Source organism: Macrobrachium rosenbergii, chromosome 41, assembly GCF_040412425.1.
Source record: "Macrobrachium rosenbergii isolate ZJJX-2024 chromosome 41, ASM4041242v1, whole genome shotgun sequence".
NCBI classification, from domain to species: domain Eukaryota; kingdom Metazoa; phylum Arthropoda; class Malacostraca; order Decapoda; family Palaemonidae; genus Macrobrachium; species Macrobrachium rosenbergii.
The window spans coordinates 37586196-37609150 of NC_089781.1; the positions used below are offsets into that span (position 1 = coordinate 37586196).

The window sequence follows — 22955 nt, forward strand, 5'->3', positions numbered from 1 at the left end:
TTGCAACAAACTGGAAGTCTCTAGCACAATATTTCGATTTATGGTGAATTTCGAATAAAAACTTTTTCCTTACGTCCCGCGCGTGGTAACTTCGGCCGAACATCTCAGAAATTCTTTCATGTTGTCGTAATGTTTGCATCGTTTTACATTAGTCGTTACATAAACTTTTATATATGAAAATGTGCGCAATTTCATGTAGAATACAACAGAAAATAGCACATGGTTGTAGCTTTTATCAGTTTTGAAATATTTTCACATAAATCACGATAACTGCCAAAATTTCAACCTTCGGTCAACTTTAACTCGACCGAAATGGTCAAGAAACGCAATTGAAAGCTAAAACTCTTACATTTTAGTAATATTCAATCGTTTACCTTCATTTTGCAATAAATTGGAAGTCTCTAGCACAATATTTCGATTTATGGTGAATTTTTGTAAAAACATTTTCCTTACGTCTCTTGTGGTAACTCAGCCGAACATCTCAGAAATTCTTTCGTCTCGTTTTCGTAATATTTGCACCGTTTTATATTAGTCGTTACATAAAGTTTTATATATGAAAATGTGCGCAATTTCATGTAGAATACAACAGAAAATAACTCATGGTTGTAGCTTTTATCAGTTTTGAAATATTTTCATATAAATCACGATAAATATAAAAAATTCGACTTTCGGTCAACTTTAACTCAACCGAATGGTCGAAAACTGCAATTGTAAGCTAAAAACTTACAGTCTAGTAATATTCAATCAATTAGCTTCATTTTTCAACAAGCGGAAGTCTCTAGCACAATATTTCGATTTATGGTGAATTTTTGAAAAAACATTTTTTTACTTCCGGCGTTATGAATTCATGCATCATTTTGTGATAATATTTTCTCTGTGTTGCTTTGATCATTTTACAATTTGTTATATACCAAATTCATCGCAGTTTAGTATACAATACAACTAAAAAAATTAACTCATTAGCTTTAACGTTGTGCTTACAGTGCGATTTGTATACAATTATATGAGCTTTTTTTTATTCCAATACAGGCAGTCCCTGTTTCATATATTTCAATATTTCAAATATATGATAATGATATTTTTTCATTTCTGATGGTTGGCAGAATACTAAACTTCAGGTTTTTTGAGTGACAAAAAATGCACCCAGAACATTAAAAGTAAAAATGAACTCTCAATCATTTTAAAAACTAAGTGTGCTGTGATTTTTTGATAAAAATTTCTGATGGTTTTTTCGGCAGTGACAAAAAAGGAGCCAAAAATGAACTCTTAATCATAAAAACTCACTCACGCTAACTCACCGAACGCCGCCGGCATACGGGAGACGTTTTTGTAAATAGAGGCTCGGCGTTTAAGGGTTAATAGTGCCCAAAACTATACCAGGAAAACTAAGGAAAGCACAGGACATTAATCCACCATGCACCAGCATCGATAATGCAGTGTCTATTCAGTGCACTACCAGCTCATCTGAGGAACATATAAGGAGCGAGCGTAGATGTGTTTAAGAATAAGCTCGACAAATATCTTAGATGTGTCCCAGACCATCCAAGATTGAAAGCTGCAAAATATACCGGAAGATGCATTAGCAATTCTCTGGTAGACATCAGAGGTGCCTCACACTGAGGGACCTGGGGCAACCCGAACGAACTGTAAGGTGTAAGGTAAGTCTCTCTCTCTCTCTCTCTCTCTCTCTCTCTCTCTCTCTCTCTCTCTCTCTCTCTCTCTCTCTCTCTCTCTCTCTCTCTCTCTCTCAGATAAGAGATTCATTGAGATAAGAAAGAGATTTTTGTATGCATATCTAACAAGTATGTATGATTGTTTTGTATACTCTAGTTTTTTTAGATAAATGTGACTTTATTTGTTATTAATTTTTTCATATTTTCCATGCTATAATTACAACATTTATGCACTTCTATAGTAAGTTATGTAAAATTTTAAAAGAATACATATCGATTCCCAGTCTTCTCTGAAGCTTTGGAGCGAGGGGGAGGGTGTGTAACCTAACTGTCAGTTCTTGACTTATTGACCACGAAGGGTAGAAAATGTTGCTGATTCGAAGGTCAAATTTGTTGCCCACTCATGATCAAATACAATATGTACTGGTATGTACTGCTAAAAATTCTCTCTCTCTCTCTCTGTGTGTGTGTGTGTGTGTGTGTGTGTGTGTGTGTGTTAATAATTCATGAATAATTTAAATAGATACTTAACATAAGAACATAATGAAATATGAATTTCAGTATGGTATTAACTTTTAAATGAAATTAAACTGCTTTGGAGCATGAATTTGTCATATTTAGGGTTTGAACTCTAGAAATAAGCATTTACTGTATGTATTAGCATTTTAGTGACAGCATGAAACTTACTCGAATCCCCACCTTACAAGAAGGGGGGGAGTCTGAAACCTAACCTCATGTAACTTTGAGTTATTTTTTACTGTAATATGTTTGTTTATTTGTATCGTTTTAGATTTTCATCCTATAATTACATCATTCATCTTGAGAGAGAGAGAGAGAGAGAGAGAAGAATTTTTTTTTTTACATAAAAATTTATGTAACGTATGTTTATTTGTTTTGTATAGTTTTTTAGATTTTTAAATAAAATTCAGCATTCTAGCTGGAATATTGTTGGAAGTGCGCATTTTTTAACAAAAAAGGCATAAAGAGTTTTTTGCGTGTATTGTGTGGGTGACGGGCACTTTTCTGATGGAAAACATGATGCTATTTTGTCATTCATTTTATCATATTTTCCTTGCTGTAATTACAACTTTTTGCAATTGCAATAACTAGGTAATTTAGCTGGATGTGCTGTGGATAGAAACAAAGAATTTTTTGCAAATAGTTTTATTTCACCTACTTAAAAGTATTTTTTGGGAATGTTTTTATGCTATTGTAGAGACAAATCATTCAGCAGCAAAATTTTTAAAAATTGAGCAGTCTACCTTGAAAATTATCGGAGCTACCCAGCTTTGAACAAAAAAGGTACATACATTTTTACACACCACTTGAACCACTGCCACTTTCCACTGAAGTAATTGTTCATAAAGGTCATAAGCGAAAGGTTAAGGGAAAATCTTGAGACCAGATTAATAATTCAGGCAAAAAGCATACAAAACAGAAGAGAGTTGAGACAATTTATATCACTACCAACCATGTTTAAGGGAAAATCCTGGTGAGAATTCATGCAAAAAGTGCATTAGATAGAAGAGTGAGGGAACTTATGTCATTTTCATCCCGTAGAGGAACAATCTGGTGTAAAGTGATGATGAAGAGTACAAGGAATTGCCATAAATGGTGTCTTATGTTTCTCAGGTCCAGTAAAAGCTGTAATTCTTAATTATTTGGACCTTGATTACTTAAGAGGTGAGATTTGAAGGAAATAATAGGAGGAATCAGTGCTGTTCCTTTTTCCACTTCACTTGAATGACTCAGGAGGATGTTGGGTACCTTAACTTGGTGTGTAAGTAATTGAAACTTGATGTGAAAGTAATTGATAGTAATTTGTGGTTTAAAGGACAACTAAACTCAGGAATAGTGATGTAGCTGTGCAGTTGAACAGTACATATAACCTAATATAAAATAGAGCTTCCAAGTTTAGATATTTGTAATATCTAAGGATTGGGTCGGATTAGTGAATCTGTTCAAACTATTTTTACAATAAAGGGGCAGAATCAGAGGCTACAAAATATAGTTTATTGCAAGCTACAGGTAGAGATGAAATTACTAGTAAAGCAGGAAATCAGACAAGAAGAACAGTCATTTACAATGAAAATATCATACATTAATCCAATAATAAAAGATGTTAAGAAGAAACAGAAGCACCCAAGGTATAGCAGAAAGCATGGAATAAGAGAACAACCTACCACTAGGGTTATCATAATGCCCTGCTTCCTAACCCCACTTATATTTCAAATAGTTCCAACAGAACAGTAAGTTAGCCTGATTGCTAAGTGAATTCTGAAAGAGACCTACTCAAATGTGACCCTTTCACTACCTTCCAGGAAGCGGATGATCTTCCTTTTCTGTTTTTGAGCATCTAGGGAGTTTGTACAGATGCATGAAAGGCTAAGTGAAAGCAGCTGCTAGATTGAAAACATTTATTATATTGTAATGAAAAATTAAATATTAGTCTCTCATTGAATGTAATAGTAGATGAAAATCAGGCTTCATTGTAGCTTTTATTCATTCTACAGTATTTTATTTTGGGATAAATCTTACCTACTGTTAAAGATAGCTTATATCTCTACGCCGATAGGTGAGTCGGCATTCAAACAAAAGATTGAATAGCTGCCCAGATGACTTGTCTAGTACACCTGTTCTCCACCAGGTGTGTTTCTAATGTTTTAACTCATCAGAATTCTTGCTGCCATTGGGTATAGGCGCTTGTTGGTATTTCGTGGCTGTTTGCTGCTATCACGGTACTGTACATTTATTTTTCCTAGGATGCGTCCACTAGAATCAAGGCTAAGAATGTCAGGTTCTGTAGGAATGATTACTATGTTAGCAGGATGTTGATTTTTTAGGAGATACTGTTTGTGCTGGCTCCAGTGGTATAAAGTGTGATCTCAAGAATAGATGTGAGGAAGTAGGGATTTTCAAAGGACTTTCTGCTTAAGTTTGTTAGCATAGGAAGGGAAGGGAAACAGACAGATTGTGAAAGCAACTATTTAGGTCAGGTCACCAACCTGTCATTTCTCCCCCTTCTCCAGGTCGTTCATGTGTATTTATTCTTACGCAGTCTAGGCTTTTCCTTTGCTAGTGCGTTATTACTGAGACTTCTCCATCTTCTGCTCCCCATTCGGTTCAAGAAAAGCATATTGAAAATTTAGAACAGAATGTAAACCTTATTTGGGTCAGTACAAGGCTTGGTTAAGGAACCTGTCTGGGTCCCCCCATAGTGTGCAATCATTTTCACATTCCCTTATAAGAGATAAGGTGTTGGTACCCTCTCACATCTATAGCCCGAGCCTAGGACTGTCTGTATGAATATTTCAGGATAGGATCAGATAAGTTATACACTGTTTTGGACTGTTTTATGTGTAAATAAACATATCTAAAAAAATGTTTAGACTGGTTCATGGATAATTTTGTTCATCGCTTGTACGGCATTGTGAACAGTAAATTGTAAAAAAATGTGAAAGAAGTTACTTCAAAAATAATTGTCACCAGTAAAATATCCCATTCTTTTTATGAGACGTGTCAGAGAAAACAGGTTATGATGATATAGGGATAACTTCCTCAAGGTGTCCAGATTCTCTCAGGATTTTTGAAAGTCCAAAAATTTTTTTGTTTTGCTGTTTTCTCAAAACTTACTTTTTTTCAAAACTAAATTTTTATTTCTCCAAGAAGACTGAACGAAATTCAAGGAAAATTTTACAAAGTATAGTATAACTATACATCTTTATTTTATCGTTGGGAAAGTCACTTGTTTGTGCAACTTTTAATTTTGCACATTATTATTGAAAAGTGACCTCACGATTTTTTTTCAACTGCAAAGCAAATGCACTTAGAGGTCAGATTTATAAATTTCTCCTGTGAGAGATTTTCATTATTAGTTGTAGAATAAGTGGTAAAAATTTCAAGCAAATCCCTTCAGTCATAAGGTAGAAAGAGTCATTTACTTTATAATGGGGCCTTATGGCGTCAGCACTCCTCTTAAGCTGGAAGATGCAAAGTTAACCTTTTGTTTTATGATTTTAGAAACCTGGAACATCTTTACATTTTTGTCAAAGGTTACTCCTGGAGGAGGCAAAGTTAACCTTTGGTTTTTTGGTTTTAGAAACCTAGATTTCTTTGTCAAAGAACATGAGGATCTCTGTGACATATTTAATTAGGCTTGTGCATGAGAACGAGCTTCATACCTTTTACCTTTATGTGAGAGCTGTTCCTACTTCATTTAATTTGATGACAATTTGTCACTTGCAGATGGGATTAATATGGTGCAGTAGAGGTATAATTTGGTTTTTGCCTCTCACTACCTTTAGTATGCAGAATTGTGTTTGAAAACAGTAAAGCCCTTAGTCTGCTACTATTAGCGGGTAAAGTCTTTTCCTGAACCAAGGAAAGAGCAGTCTTTTAGGCCCTTCGTTTTAAATCCCAGGTTTTATCATTTTGGGGAGCAAGAAGGTACATGTATTGTATAGGAGCATACATTTATAACATAAAGGTATTTATTTTTAGTGACCATTGTTTTATAGAGCTTTTGGAACTAGGCACACGGTCCCCTCACGCCACTTCTGTTTCATTCTGCTTGAATTGCAGTGGCTTTCTCCTCAAGGCTGCTCTTTGCTGCACACATGAGAGCCTAGCTCGCTGAATGGACTCCAACTTCTGGCAGCAAAGTAAGATCCAGAAAGGATTCCAGGTCAAGTGAGAATGTTTTGGGTTTGATGCAAGAAACCTTTAGCTCAATTGGCTGAGCAGATTTTGTTTAGCTGCACTGTGCACTACCCACCATCCTCTTTTCAGTGTAGGAATCAGCTATTCTTAATAGCATGTAAGATTCATCCCAAATAATATAAATTTTTGTAATAAAATTTATTATTTGGGTACTTAGTGGGCTGTTAAGGAGAATTCTGACAAGCTAAAACATTTGAAACACACCTGGTGGAGAACAGGTGTACTAGACAGTCATCTGGGCACCATTCAGTCTTTTGTTTGAATGCAGGCTCGCCTATCTGCGCAGAGATATAAGGTATCTTTAACAGTAGGTAAGTATCCAAATAGTAAATTTTACTATGAAAATTTATATATTGCAATACACTCCCTGAACACCTGGATTCGCCCTTAATCCCACTAGCCCGAACAACTCTCGATTACCAATCCCACTACTGCAGTGGGGAATTTTAACAGCCAGCGTTACCAACGCTGCAGGTAAAATCTTTTCACTTGAGCTACCATAACAAACGGTTGGCAACGCTGACACAGGTTTGTGCCGACACACCCACTTTCATCAATTGCTTTTTGTTTGCGCTGCTGGAAGGTTGTTTCCTTCTGCAGTGCCAGGTTTTAATCCTATTGCCCGACTTCTCTTTGTTTTTGGACTTCTGGTGAAGGCCTGGATTGTATTTAATGGTTTTTTTCTCCTGGATTTTCTGGCTATCTTCGACGTGGAACATCTTTTGGATTTGGGCTCGCTGGTTCCCGGTCTCAATTGGTCATCATGGACTCTTTCATCTTCTACTACCCCGCCATCGGCTTCGATGTTGTCATCGACTGCCCCTACGACTGTGGATGCTGGCGCTCATTGCTTCTCCTTCCTGCAGAGATGGATGAGTACCTTGAGACACTATAGACATTCTGTCAGGTATGTAGGAAGGTTAGGTGTGATGTGCAGACTCATTGTGATAAATGTTCTGATTGGAAGGCATAAGAGATGGAAGATTACATTCGTCATCACAAGTCTTTGGCTAGTAAGGGCGGCAAACGTTTGTCAGGTTCTTCGTTGCCTCAGGTATCTCAGGCTTCTGCTACAGATCAGTTGATGGATTCAGCGAGTTCAGAGATAGTCAGATAGAGAATAGGATTGCAAGTAGTATGGAGAATTCAGTAGCTAGTCTTTTTCAACATTTCTCAGATAAGGATAGTATTAGTGTTAGGATGTCTAATCCTTCTTCCTTTCAGCTCCCCTGCCTTTTCCAGAACCAGCCCTAACGGGTGCTGAGGGTAATGGAGAACTGCAAAGCCTCCGAGTGGGTAGGTTCTCTAGCCCCCTCGGCGCAGAGCAGGCAGTGAAGGATCCCCCCCCCAACCCCCTTGTAGTATTGATAAATTTAATGTTGATAATGTTAGTGAAGATCATGATCTAGGTGTGATAAAGGAGGATAGGTCTGGGTTAGGTAGTGAGGAGAAGGTAGTAAGGGTGCAGAGTCATTCTCCCGGACGGGTTCTGGTTTCGGGTTTGAGTGGTTTTTGTGCTCCGGCAAAAGTTTCGCCTTCATCGCTTCTTTTCGGTGTGGCTCAAAGTCTCAAGTCAATGTTTCAGTTCCGGTGGCGCAGAATCCTTCTGCCCTAACTCCTAACTCACTTCCGACTGTTTCTGAATCTTCTACTGTAGTTTCCCCCTTCTCTGTGTTTTCTACTCCTCCATCTAGTAAGGCGGATTCTGGTGTGTCCTTGCGGCTTCTAAAGTGGTTTGCGGGACCTGCAATTGGCTGTGGCTGAATATAGGCAGATTTGCTGGGTCTTTCAAATGGGTACAGACCTTTGGTGAGAGGTTATTTTTTTTTTAATGGTTTTTCTAACATTAAAGAGTATGTGACAGAGTAGTGTCCGAAATTCATGTTGGATATGTTTCAGGATTATCGAGGGGGGACGGATTCGGTGTACCTTCTGTCTCTTCATTCGAAGTTTCCTTCTGGGCTATATGTTGCTTCATCTCCTGCTCCCACATTCTCTGTCGCTCCTTTTTTTCAGTCTCCTCTTCGGTCTCTTCTTCTGCTCTGGTCTTTCCTGCGGCTCCCGCGTCTTCCGTTTTCCCTCCTCCTTCGACTTTTGGCTCTCCCTCTTCTCAGGTAACTTTTTTCTATGCTTCTGCTATTCCTTTGTCCCCTGCCTTTCCTTCCTCAGTACATTCTTCTACGGTAGGAGGAGCTTCTGGACAGGTGAAAACGCAGTTTCGGCAGAATTTGGCCTCAGGCGTTTCATGTTCCATCCCTTCAGGTTTGCGCAACCCCTTGCTTCCGCTTCAAGCGGCTGTTACAGTAGTGTCAGGTATTTCACAGGGTTTGCATGTCGCTTCCAGTTAGGGTTTACGCTCCGTGGTTTTGGCAGGGCTTGTGGTACCTTCTTTGAGCGGTCTGCGTCTTTCATCAACTGCATTTTCTGGGGCGGAAACTCCGAGGGTAGCTTCTACCTCTTTCATTCTCCCTCCTTCTTCATCTTCCGTCCCTCTGCAAGCGGTTTCGTTTGTGCATCCTCCCCCAGAGTTTAGCAGTGTGGGTTCGGCTACTCTCACTCGTCTTCCCTTTTGTAAGAATGTGGAATCGGCTCTGGGTTTCTTGGGTTATCCTTCTCTTCTCCTCGGCGGATGCAGATTCAACTATGCGAATTCAGCTCCGGGTACCCTATTAGGTGTGGGTGGTCAGCATTCTGGTTAGGGTGGTCCACTTGGGGACTCTTCTCCGTTGTCCCGGCTTCGTTCAGTTCCTCCTCCTTCGTCGGTCTTAGACCGTTCCGACATTGCGTAACGATTTTTTTTATCCAGAGGTGCAGGAGATTCTGGTGGACTTAAAATGTCCTCTTGCCAGCAGTAACGATTACAGACGCATGCTTGAGTAGGTTACTTCTTCGTACCCTCAAGCAAGCGCTCCGGACCTCCTGCATTCATCAAATCAGTCTTTTTCGAGGCCTTGTTTATGCCACTAAGCCAGCTGCTCCTTTTTTGGGCTAGTTTGGTTTGATTGGGTTTGACAGACTTTGGAGGAGGCGGACGGTCATTTAGCGTCGGTAGTGGCCTCTTATAGACAGAACTCTTCTCTTCTCTCTCCGTGTCAGACGATTTACGCAGTTCGAGGTAACCCTTCAGCAAGTGTCAGGTTGCCACTCAGCAAATCGGTTGAGGCAGTCCTGTCTAGGTCTCTGGCGTCGTCTCACTATTAGGGTTCCTGTCCAACAGGGAATGTCTGGTACTAGCTTGGAGAAGCCTCTTAGGGAGAATGTCTCTCTCTCTTACTACCAGGGTCTCGTCTCCGGATGTGTTCTCTTCAGGTATGTCTCAGGAATCGCTGGGACTTCCGCAACGAGAACACAGTTATAGTCTGGAGCGATTCTTGCCTGTTGGATCGTCTGTGGTGGTCAGAAGAAGTGCATCTGACACCGGGAAGGTCTGTCGACTCCCCTCTTCCCGACGTTCATCTGTACACAGATGCCTCAGATCAAGGTTGGGGAGTAACCTTGGAGGAAACCCAGGCCTTGGGGCTCTGGAGGGGTTCGGAAATGAGAGGAGTCAATAAATCTTTGGGAAATCAAGGCTGTAAAGGAAGCCCTCAGTTGCTTTCAGTCCTAGTGCGCAACAGAGTAGTGGCTATGTTTAGTGACAGCTTAACTGCCGTGTCGTATCTGAACAACTCCCCGGGGGCGGGTTTGGGGGGCAATCAACAGAACTCAGTACTATAGCACAGAAAGTCCTGAGATGGTGCGAAGAACGAGTGTCTCTTCTTTCCCAATTTATATCAGAGTCTCAGTGTACTGGCCAATTCGTTAAGTCGCTCCTGTCGGGTACTCGGGGTGGGGAGAGTGGACTTGGGCTCAGGAAGTAATATGTCAGGTTCTCCGGAGGTGGCCAGCAACTGTGGACTTATTAGTGACGTGATTAAACCATTGTCTTCCTGTTTATTTCTCACCAGTGGTGGACCCCAGGTCGTTAGGCACTGATGCAACGTTACAAATTGGAATCACATACAGGTGTATGCTTTTCCTCCATCCGGTCTCATTAATCAGGTAATAAGGAAATTCCGGGAGTGTCAAGAAGTCTATGACTAATAGCTCCTCGCTGGCCCCAACGTACGTGGTTTCTGGAACTCCTAGAGCTCCTTATGGAAGTTCCGATATCGCTACCCATGCGAAAGATCTTCTCAGATGACCGCATTCTCACCATTATCATCCAAACCCTCGCGTGCTGAACCTTGTTGCAGGCCAACTGTGGAGAGAGCAGCTAGATAGTCCAGACTCCCTAAAGCTGTGGCTAGACAGCTTTCTTTCAGTTTGAGAAAGTCAACCCATAGCCTTACCAGGTTCAGCTGGACAGTGTAAAAAAGTTGGTGTCATAAGGAAGGTCATTCCATCTCTGATTTTCTTTTATTCCTTCGGAAAGTCAAGGGTCTTTTGTATTCGGCTATTGCTGACTACCACTCAACGCTTAGCGGTACAATTAGTTTCCACCTTCCTGAAATCTCTAGTAGTAAGATAATCAATGACTTATTACGTTCATTTAAGATTGAACTTCCTGTCTTGCCGACTCGGGGCCCCTCCATGGGACTTGTCGGAAGTACTTCAATTTTTTTCCCGCGTTCCTGTGCCTTTGAACCCATTGAAGCTCTAACGTTAGGACAACTGACTAAGAAGGTGCTTTTTCTTACGGCTTTAGCTACAGCTATAGGGTTGGGCGAGCTTCAGGCAGTTTCTAGGTTGGCTTCTTATGCAAGAAATGATATGTACTTGTCTTTCTTCTGGAATTGTGGCAAAGACGGAGTCAGAGGTTAACCCTCTGCCCCATTCGTGTAGGGTTCTTTATCTGTAAGTGTTCGTTACCGGCGATCCAGCGGAGATGTCTTTATGTCCGGTGCGAGCATTAAAGTTTATTTGTCAAAGGCTGAGAAACTCCGTCTGCTTCCGCATACGCTTCTTGTCTCTCCGCAGAATCCTTCCTGTCCGCAGTCAAAGAATGCAAATAGCTACTTTGTGAGGGAAGTGATTTCCCAGGCTTCTTCTTTATTGTCTTCAGCTCTGTATTTCCTGTGCACAGTATTCGGAGTATGTCCACTTCATCTTCCTTTCTAAGGAATTATTTAGTGTCTTCTATTATGGAGGCAGCTACTTGGAAGTCCATCTCAGTGTTTACTTCCTTTTACTTAAGAGACATTCAATTCGCCTCATTCGTTCTCTTAGTCCACGTGTAGCGGCGAAGTCTGCTATCAAGGGCATGTTCATTTAGCTGAGGTGGTATTCACTTTATGTGGAGGTTCGAAGGGTTATTCTCTTGGTCCAAGTGTAGCGGTGAAGTCTATTATCAAGGGTGTGTCCATTTAGCTGAGGTAGTATTCACTTAGTGCGGAGGTTCTTAGGTTAACCAGATAGAGGAATTCCTTTTAGTCTTTAGAATCTTAGGCAACAGTGATAGTATAATCACATGAACTTAGGTTTAGTACATTTTAAGTATCTTAGTCTTTGATAGTTTCCCTAAAGAGTCCAAGGGGCTGCTTTAGTAGGCTAGCCTCTTTCGTCGGCACTGAGATACTCCTTCGCTTGTCGGTTGTCGGGCCTCATCCACAACCTGGATGGGGGAGGGTCAGCAGCTCAACACACTGCTTCATTCCTCTCCATACATGAGGCTCTTAATAGCCACAGGGAGGTTTATCATACTCCTCCGTACATGAGAGGTTCTGAAGAACCACATGGGAGGTTGATGGACCGAGACAATACTGACCTGACTGGCGATCAGAGTACTCTCCAGCATGTCTCTTCACCAAGAGCATTGATTGATACGGTGAGTGTATAACTAAATAGATATCTTATGCAGAGCAGATTGGTAAGCTGCCATCTCTGCGGTTAAGGGATGTGCCGCAAACTTAGATGGTTCTCCCGGAGGGACAGCGGCTCTGCACTCTGCTTCATTCTCCTCCATACGTGAGAGGTTCTGAAGAGCCACATGGGAGGTCGATGGACCGAGACAGTACTTACCTGACTGTCGATCAAAGTACTCTACAACATGTCTCTTCACTAAAAGCATTGATTGATATGGTGAGTGTATGACTAAACGGATATCGTATGCAGAGCAGATTGGTGAGCTACCATCTCTGCGGTTGTCAAAGGGGCGTGCAATAGAGTTGATCCCTTCTCCTCTAAATGTTGTTAATCAGGTGAATTCAGGTGTTCAGGGAGTGTATTGCAATATGGAGTTTTCATAATATAAAACTAATATTGTAATACTTACCTGAACACCTGAATGATTCCCACCCTCCTTTCCCCACATCAATTTTGACCTTGAATAAAGCAATTGACGAAAGTGGGCGTGTCGGCACACACCTGTGTCAGTGTTGCCAACCGTTTGATATGGTAGCTCAAGTGACAAGATTTTACTTGCAGCGTTGGTAATGCTGGCTGTTAAAATTCCCACTAGTGGGATTGGTAATTGAGAGTTGTTCAGGCTAGTGGGATTAAGGGTGAATTCAGGTGTTCAGGTAAGTACATTCATACTTCGAACTTACGCGACGTTAGGTTCCAGAACCCCTCGCGCAGGGTGAATTTTCGCGTAAGTTTGGCACAGTCTCTAAAAATGCTAGTAAATGCTTACAGTATTTCTAAAGTTTAAACACTAAATATGACCCTAATCATGCTCCCAAATTATTAAGTTAACTTTAAAATGAAATTAAAGTTACTCTAATTTCATTTAAAAGTTAGCTTAATACATTACCCTTAAAAAAAGAGAAATAAATGGTTGACATAAAAACTGAGATTTGGAAGAGAATTTCTCTCTCTCTCTCTCTCTCTCTCTCTCTCTCTCTCTCTCTCTCTCTCTCTCTCTCTCTCTCTCTCTCTCTCTCTCTCTCTCTCTCTCTCCGCTTCCAGCGGATCTATTTTTAGAATCGTCTGAACCTCTTTTTAACAACTTCTTTATTCTGTGTCTCTTTCTCTTTGATCTGAAATGCTTTTTCATGAACAAACAGTGTTTTATATTTTGACTAGTACAACTCTTAGTTATTATATCTATGTTTTAGAACATATTTGCAACACTAGCGCACTTACACTTCGTAGACGATACAGGTCAAATTAGATCAATTTAAACTATCTACTGTACAGGTAAAGACGTACAGAGAATTAATAAGTTGTAAAAATGTGTGAGCGCTGACTATGAACAAGAGAGAGAGAGAGAGAGAGATTGTCCTTACTTGAAATATCAAGTTATATTATTTGTTATTTATTATTTTAAAAACTTCTTTATTCTGTCACTTTCTTTTTGTTCTGAAGTGCTCTATGTTTTAGAATGGCACATTTACAGTTTGTAAACGGTACAGGTAAAATTAGATCAATTCAAAATTATCTACTGTACAGTTAAAGACATACAGAGAAACAGTGCTGTAATATGTAGGTTGGCTAACTTCCAACGAGAGAGAGAGAGAGAGAGAGAGAGAGAGAGAGAGAGAGAGAGAGAGAGAGAGAGAGAGAGAGAGAGAGAACAGTTGTCCTTACTTAAGAGAGTGAAATTTTTACGAATTATACAGAGAGAGAGAGAGAGAGAGAGAGAGAGAGAGAGAGAGAGAGAGAGAGAATTACAAGAAAAATATGACCACTGATTAGCAACACTCCCCTTCTTGTCATGTTAAATGACATGTCTGACAGCTTTTGCCTTCAACCTCCTTCTTACAAAAGATGAGGGAAGAATTTGTTTGTTCAAAATAATACGAATTTTGTAGTTACAGTTTTATTATTATTATTATTATTATTATTATTATTATTATTATTATTATTATTATTATTATTATTATTATTATTATTATTATTATTATTTAATTTTATTAATTTTATTATTTGAAAATTAGTACTTATTATTGGGTAAAAAGTTTATTTATCATACAAATAAACATACCTGTATGTATACATGTACCATAAAAATTCATCTCACACACAGAGAGAGAGAGAGAGAGAGAGAGAGAGACTGAGTCTCTACTTTTAATAATATTTAATGTTATTTAGTTCACACATAAAAGCTTGAAAACTTATAAATTAAATAAAAAATTAAACAAACACTTTTGCTGGGTTTCTCAGTGTTCGCAAATGTTCGCGTGTCTGTGAAAAACTTGTGTATGACCATTAGTTAGGTTCCAATGAAAAATTCGTGTGTGTGAATTCATGCAACTCGAATCTTGCAAGTTTGAGGTATCACTGTATTACAATATTAGTTTTATTATGAAAACTTCATATTTTCACATTTATAGGCAAATGTCATTTGGTGTGCCTTCTTTTAGGGGGAGACTAGCATATGGTAGTTCATATGTTTGGATTTTTTAAGAAAACTTGTGTTTTTATCATTTATTTATAGTACAGTGTATTGGCTGTGGTTGATAAGTGCAAAAATGAGGAAATTATTCTTTTTTGTATTTTGCAGATGACTGTTCTTCTTTAAATTCATCTCCTTGGACTAGTGAACATGTCAGGAAGCAGTCTGTTCCTCGGCGCAACAAGTCGGCTCAGCCCCACTGTGTGTGGCAAGTGAAAGTGGATGGCCCCAGTAAAAGAAGAAAGTGCACAAAAATAAGGAGAAACCCTTTCATTTATCCGGTGGGCGTATGGGAATCATCTGAAACTAAACAAACTAATCAGTTGGGTGTTAAACCAAATACAAGGGCCAGATCAACAGAAGTGAAAAAAACGAATTTAGAAAGTAAAGTTCAACTTTTAGAGGAAAAACTTGGTTTGAAAGTTGATTTGAAAGTTTCAATAAAAACCCTATTTGAGAAGCCATTAGTCAATATAAGTGCTGAGCCAATTGATCCAACATTTGTTTCACCAAGAAAACGCTATTTGCGACAGATGGAGGACCAAGATTCAAGTCATCGTAAGAAACTACATTCTGTTGTAAATAGTTTGTCGCAGATTTCAGGAGAGCGACCATCTTCCTCGTCTCCTGCCCATACTTTCCCAAATAGAAGTGCCATTAATTCACAGACTTCGTCTGCGTACAGTATTGACTCAATATTGAACAATGAAACTGCTAACAGAAAAAGTGATTCTTTTCTTAGAACTTTATTAAAGCCTGAACCTAAGCCAAGTGTTCCCCAGTCAAAAGGTGTTTCTAAAGAAAGATCAAATAATGAGGTAGTTGCAAATACAGTGAAGGTTGAGAGACCTGAAAGAACAGAGAGAGCAGCTCCAGAGCGAATGGAAGCGTTAGGTACTGTTCAGAACAAAGATCGTAAAGACCCAGTACCTGATCATGGTAGATTTGCAGCAGACCGTTATCCTATGAGTGGCTATGGGTCATTGGGTAGTCTAGCCAGTTTGTATGGTTTAAATCTTATAAACCCTCATTACATGATGTTACCCTCTTTAACCCCTCCCATGTCATCACAGCAGACTGAAATGGCAGTAGCTGCTGCAACTGCTGCAGCAGCAGCACTTAGTGGTTATCCTTTGAACCATCTGCATTCATATCCACACATTTTTACAGGGGGAATACCTACTGGTTATCCACCCACCACAACTTTCGGACCATTACTTCGGCCCCAGCAGCACCCTTCAAGATCGTCTCCCCATCCCATGGCTCACAGCCCAAGTCCAAAGCCATCACAGGCTTCTAGTACACCAGCTTCACCTCACATGAGCAGTCGAGGAGGCAGCCCTCGAGGGGCAACTTCACCTTGGCAACCACCTCCACCTGCACATCCTTTCTCACCTCAAAAACCTCTATCATCACCACCGTCGCCACCACAAGGTTAGTAAATTCTCTATATGATAAATACTTAATAATTTCTTAACCTCTTCATATTGTAAAACAAGTTTTTGCATCACAAGCCCGTCACTTATATATGGCCATATTCATGGCCATTTAAAGTTACTGTTAAACAGATAGAAAAATGTCAGTAGGCATGATGCATGTGTCACTCAGAGCCTCAGGTACATAGTAAAAGCTTAGCAGAATTGCCCATACAGTGTATTTGTTGTTCCTGTCTTTATTCCATCATTTTCAATCATTTTTTCCAAATATTTTTCTCACTCATTAACTTGGAGACCGTGATTCTCTCACGTTAGTCAGTTATCCATTGCCAACTGCTGTCTTCCGGATCACTGCCCTCTGCTTTACTGGAGGTAATTGTAAGCAATTACACCTATATATTCAGAGAGCATTTCTACTTTTCAGCTGTTTAGTGACAGTCCACTGTCTGTTTTCCATTGAGTTTAGCATTTGTAAGTATTTTTTGACTTAAATTGTTTTGGTGATTTATTTAGGTTTACTGTTTAATGCTAACTAGTAAATGAAGGGTTAGCTGGGTAATGTTTCGAAATTTGTTCATGTCTTGTGTTAGCTTGTTAAGTCTTATTTTTGCTTGTATTCTGTCCAGAGGGTAAGTTTGACCATCCCAATTTCTTTGCACAGCATTTTTTTATTTTGCATTGTTGCTGGGCTTTTTAGTCTCAGCAATTGCTGTCATTCTCAGTGGACTCACCGGTAATACCTGTCGCTTCCTGGACAACAAACCATTGGCTCCACTTTGAGTTATATCAATGAAGTAAGGGAAAATCTGCTGCTGTGGTTATCAGCCTCAGCTGCCCATGAATCCTCAATACCATGGACAGCGTTTTAATCCTCTCTTAGTATGTGCCACTGCCTGCTGCTTAACTTGCCTGCTTACCCATACCTGCTGGCTTAACCACTGTTTTGGCCTTTTTGGACAGTACCTTGTTTGCTTCCTCTTAGCCAGTCCACTGCTCACCTGTGCTGACTGCTTTGCCTAGTGGTCAGCATGACATTAGTGTTCTTCAAGATCCAGAGGGGGAGCAAGACCAGAAGTGTTGTGCTGGCAGTGGAAAATGTCTAGACAAGGAAAATGATGCTAAGGTTGCTTTTAGATTTGTGCTAGGAAGTATGAATGTCTTGGCAGATAGTCTTTGCAGAGGAAACCAAATGTTTGCAAGGTACTCTGGAATCTGTGAGGGCACACCTCTTTTGGACTTGTTCATAACAGGGCTGAAGCACAAACATTTGTTGGTTTTATTGTTCATCACAACTGGATCCAACAGCATGGGAACTAGATGCCATGCTTCACAACTGGGATATTCTTTAGGTGCATGAATTCTTTCTCATTTGCCAGGCATTGATGAAGCTTAGAGCCTTCAACTGGACCAAGATGACACTAGATTATTGCAGGCTCTTGCCAAATGGGGAAAGACTTTTGAAGCAGCCCCACTTCCATAAGTTCCACGACAACATGGGACTGCTACTCTTCATGCTTTGAGATTATTAAACAGGGTTCAGGAGCCACTTCTGCAACCATCACCCATTCCTGCAGACCATCAATGATTAACCACTTTGCATCAAGTGGAGAAAGTTTATTGGTTGATGTTAGAGGAGTATCGATGCACTTAGTGCTTCTGTTACTGCAATATCAGACTTGTTAATCCATCACTGACTCCTGAAGAAGCTATCAGTGTTTACAATCAGATTATATATGGTTATACTATTCCAGGTACTTGATTATTATGGACTTCATTACTATCCAGAGATCTGAGACTTCCAGCACTTGAAGTGGCTTCAAAGGAGAATAGTTCTGCCCTTGAAATGGGAACACTTATTTTCTCTTTGAAAAATCATCATGGTCCCCCTGCATACCAATTTTTAAGTCCCAACTGCATTATCTTTTCAAGAATGGCTTTTTACTAGCTTTGCAATCGAGGGATGATTAAGTAGTCTTTTGTGTCTCCTTTGCTTTGGAGTTTGCTAATAAGACATAAATGTCTGTTGGCCAAGGTTATACAAATAATCCATTTGTTACCTCAGCTGTGGTGCCTCTTTTACCCTACTGATACAAGCTAAATTGCTCCACGGCCACAAGGGAGAGTCACAGTTTAGGCATTTTGTTAGAGCCCATTCCCATATTTACTAGATCTTTTGGTAGGTCTTTAGGATACAGGTCCTCATTGGCTTGCAGTCCAGCCTCATGCCAGATTTCTGCAGGAGGTATGACACTTGTTTGCTTATTGAAACTAAATTCCTACTGTCTACCTAAGTCAGTTGAAATCTTGGCTTTCATGGTCTAGCAAAGAAGAGTTGTATTTCTCATCAGTCATCCTCTCAATAATCTCCTGTGGCTCTGGCTGTGGGGAAGCTGTCATCATTTTGAGCTCTGTTTATTGACTTGATCACTTTCCTTTCAGTAATTAACTGTTTCTCAAGTATTAAATTTTTTGGGCTTCCTCAGTTATTGGCAGATGATAACATCAGCTCTTCAATTAAGCCAAAATCAATAGGATTTTCTTTATGCAGTCAGTGGTTAGGCCTGGTTTTTAACCCAGATCTGAATCTGAAAAGGTGTCAGAAGAGAGAAGGCCCCCCAGTCTCACTAAAGTCTGTGCCCATACCTATTCCCTTAACGGGCATCTCTTACCAGCATCAGCATAGAAAACATGAACCTTACCACCCTCTTGGGAACAAGCTTAAAAACCAAATTGACAGGGATAATCAAAGGACTCAGATTCATCCTATTAAATTGTAGCTGAGAGGGAGAGGTTGCCCAATTGCACTTGAGAAATTAGGGTCCATACATGTTTCCAAACTCACATTCTCCCCCCCTTTACCTGTCTCCACTTGGTCAGACAACTTTCTCGTATCTTTTGGGAAGAACTTTGTTGTAAGTTTAAGTGGCAAGGTATTCCTTTTAGATACAGCCTCCAGACATTAAAACTTCTCAACCTTCATGGTTGGAGGCTGGTCAAGTGCAGTCACAGAAATAGAGGATTTTTTAACTTTGAGTTAACTAAAACCATAGTTAACTCAGGAAGAAAGTCATCAGCCAGTCTACACTAATTAACACTGTAGTTAAAGGAAGAAAGTCATCGGTCAATCTACACTAATTAAATTGGCTACTGTGCTGAAACTAGTATTGTCACCAGTCTTCTCTGAACCTCAGAGCTGTAGGCAGATTACTATTTTTGAGTTGCTGTTTTAAGACTTTATTCATAGGTCAGTCCTTAGTAGAGCTTAATTCACCTTTAAAAGTGACAGCATATAGTAAGAATGGAGGAGGATGTCTTTCTGAGGCTGAATACTGTCGAGCTACCATGTTGGGACCTTGCCTTTGTCCTGGAACATGTAACTAGCTTGGTTTATGAATCCTTGGAACATGCAATATTAGAGAAACTACCTGTTAGAACAATAGTTTAGTTCCATTCAGAACTGTATCTGTCTTGTGATAGCAAATATTTGAAATGGGGTTCTTCAGTGGTTTTGTCCAGTGGTTTTGTCCAGTGGCTTGTCCATGCTAAAAGTATGAATATAATTTACATTTGAGTCACAAACTAGTGTATGAACTTAAACTTTTGAAGAACAAGCATCTTAATTGTTAATTATGAATCATGAATTAAGAATAATCATGCAGTGTTGCCATGGCCCTTCCAGCAAGTTACCTGTCCAATGATTGACCTCCTTGCTTGTACTTAGAAGTACTGTTTGGCTCTATTCATCTATCTTATAGGACAGCAGTCACAGAAGCCTTCCCATCTAAATAGCTATTGAGGCTATTAGAACTGTGAATCCTTTCATATTTTTTCATTTGGCCGAATGGGAGCAGTCGGCCAAATTTTCTCAGTCCATGTAAGGTGAGTGATGTAAGAGACCTATCATCCTCATTTATATCCTCCTTTAATCAGTCCTTGCAGTGTTACCATGGCCTTTCCAGCAAGTTTCCTGTCCAATGCTTGACTCTTTGTTTTTACTTTGAGCACTATTGGACTCAGTTTATCTACCTTGTGGGACAGAAGTCACAGGAGACTTCCCATCTAAACAGTTATTGAGGCTATTAGAAAATAGTTAGCATGTGATGAAATAAATTTAATTTTCTAAAAACAGAATTATTTACTTACAAGAATTGATCCCTCCCAACTTGTGCATACCATATGGTTAGTCAGAACAGTACAAACAGTGACTCATTCTGTTCCTTAGTGGGCTGGTTGAGTCCAGATGCATGGACTGCCAGCTGGTTGTGGAGGATCTTTTTTTTTCTTCTTTGTAGAGTGCCTGGAAGTTTGTGTGGATTCACATTAGTAATTGCTTTTTATATGAAATTATTATTTTTGTTTATGAAAAATTAAACTTTGCTTACATTTTAAATCTACTTGATAGCACTGCATTTGAGGCAAATAATCATGGGTATTTTTTATTTCACAGATGCACCACTTAATTTATCCAAGCCTCGAAGTCATGTGGAAAAGTAGGGGATGCAGTATGGACCAAAGTTGTGTATAACTCACACCCAGCTGAACCAGTGCTTCAGACAAATACGTAGTAGTGACAGCCAGCACTTGGCTTTTTCTTCTTATCTTTCTTTCTGGAAAGAATTTGACATTTACAGAATGCTGTGTGTAGTTGTAGGCTATGTAAAGTACAAAACATAATACAGCTGGGTTTTTGTACTCAGCAGTGTGTGTTTTTATGTCATATTGTGGCGTCTTGTAAATAACTTATGCACTAAACAAAATTGCAAGTGAGAAGCTTGCTATATTATATATATTTAAATATATATTTTTAAAAATCATGGAACTGTTTCATATTAGTACAATATTTTACTCAAAAGTAAAAATTATACAGTATGATTTGGTGCCTCATAACAGTCGTGTGGATTTCGCAATTATATTTATTAGTGTTGTAGTTTTGACAAATAAGAGAAGGCTAATGCTAACAATTTGCATTTTTAGCAAAGTTTTGAATTTTTTTTATTGAAATATAGAACATTAAAATTATAAATTTTAAAAGAAATTAACCCATACTAATAATCAGGATTTTTTTAAACTAATCCTGTAAGTTTCTGTAACTGACATGGTAGCCACAGTGAGCATTCCAGTGTTTTATTTAGGGTATTGGTGTTTTACAAAAATGTATCTACTGTTGAATTAATTTTTTAATGAGCTGGTACTTTCTTGTAATGTATATTTTTGAGCCCACTTTGACTTAGCCAAATTGGTCATGTAGTAATGTTAATTTTTAAACACTTCCTCATATAATTCTCTCTCTCTTTCTCACACTGCACACAGCAATGTTAATTTTATACAGTCTCTCTCTCTCTCTCTCTCTCTCTCTCTCTCTCTCTCTCTCTCTCTCTCTCTCTCTCTCTCTCTCTCTCTCTCTCTCTCTCTCTCTCTCAAGAACTCTTCAACATTTTTCAGCATTTTTGCTGTTTGTATTTTTTACACAACTGATAAAGATGCATTTTATTGAAGTGATTAGAACTATAAACCCAGCAATCCTGCCGTGCATGTACCTTGGGGTATCAAGCTTCATTTGTCACATTATAGACATTCAATCCTTTTTGGGTTGAATTAAAGTCATTTTTATAATTTATTGTATCGTAATAGTAAATTTTCTTGTGTATAAAGTATTGGACATTGTGTACAGATCTGACAAAAGATTTTGTGTCATTTGATTTTAGAAGTGTTTGTTAACAAAATATTTCAAAAATGATTGCATGGATTTTGATGAAATTGATGAAAACATTAATAATTAACATTTAGTGGATAGGTGGATATTGATAAGTTGACATTTTATCACATGGAAACTATCTAACCTATTATAATGTCAGTAAAGTCTTTTGAGAATTTTCTTCTTAAAAGATTGAGCATAGATGGCTGTCGTTTGATACCACTATCACATGTAAGTATAATGGTTAATTGGTAAAACTTCATACACTAATTGTGAGTGCTCACATTAGTAGAATTGAACAGATTCTGTGGGCATGGCTAAATACTGAAAAACTTCAGTTGTTGACATTGCAACATTTTCAGGCAGATAAGCCTACATGTTGTAGGATTGGTTTTCCTGTAAGTTTTTCACATTCAGTTGTCAGGTGTCCTTCCAGTCAGTTGACAACACTAAAAGAATGTTGTATGCTTGACACAACTTCATTTTTAATTTTTAGGATGGAGGTAATTTTTCTCATACATTTCAGAGTTTAACCAACTGTGAGTCTTTAATGAGCTATCCTCAAAGGAAATGAAAAAAATTTATCAGGCATCAAAAAACATATTAAAGACCTATGCTAGATACTAGGTAGATTTTCTGAGAATGCTTCATAACTTACTGAACCCTTATTTCTCAGTAGAGCTAGCATTAACACTCACCATCCAAGCTAAATACATGCTAACCTAACTTGACCAGGTAAACGGTAAGGTTTCTCATTTAATAAAAAAAAAAAAAACACATCAGTCGAAAGAGTATGACATACGTATGTTATAAAAATAATCTAAAAATATTTTTCCACTTGTTACAGTGAATTAAACAAACAGCATTCTCCTGATAATGAAGCTGTTGGCGGGGAATGTGGCCATTTGTCAAACCACATACAAAAATATCCCATTGGCCAAAAGACTCCTCTGAGCCTCTCTGCCTTATCACCAATCAAATTGTGGACTTATGTCACTCTCAGCATCAGTATATAGCTGATACATTTGATCATCATTATCATTATAACCCCTACTTGAAGATGGTCAGAAATGCAGGGAGAAATATGGGACTTGGGAGGTTCGAGATTTGCAGCT

The 22955-nt window shown here is 39.0% G+C and overlaps 1 protein-coding gene across 1 annotated transcript in view; it reads left to right on the forward strand.

The window, feature by feature from the left end:
* Nucleotides 1–22669, forward strand: part of LOC136826813 (protein hairless-like) — a 60684-nt gene extending 38015 nt beyond the window's left edge. Inside the window, exons 3-4 of the mRNA XM_067084260.1 lie at nt 14818–16143; nt 20593–22669. Coding sequence (XP_066940361.1) covers nt 14818–16143; nt 20593–20639 — 1373 coding nt within the window. The 3' untranslated portion in view covers nt 20640–22669. The remainder of the gene's footprint in view (nt 1–14817; nt 16144–20592) is intronic.
* Nucleotides 22670–22955: the final 286 nt, after the last annotated feature.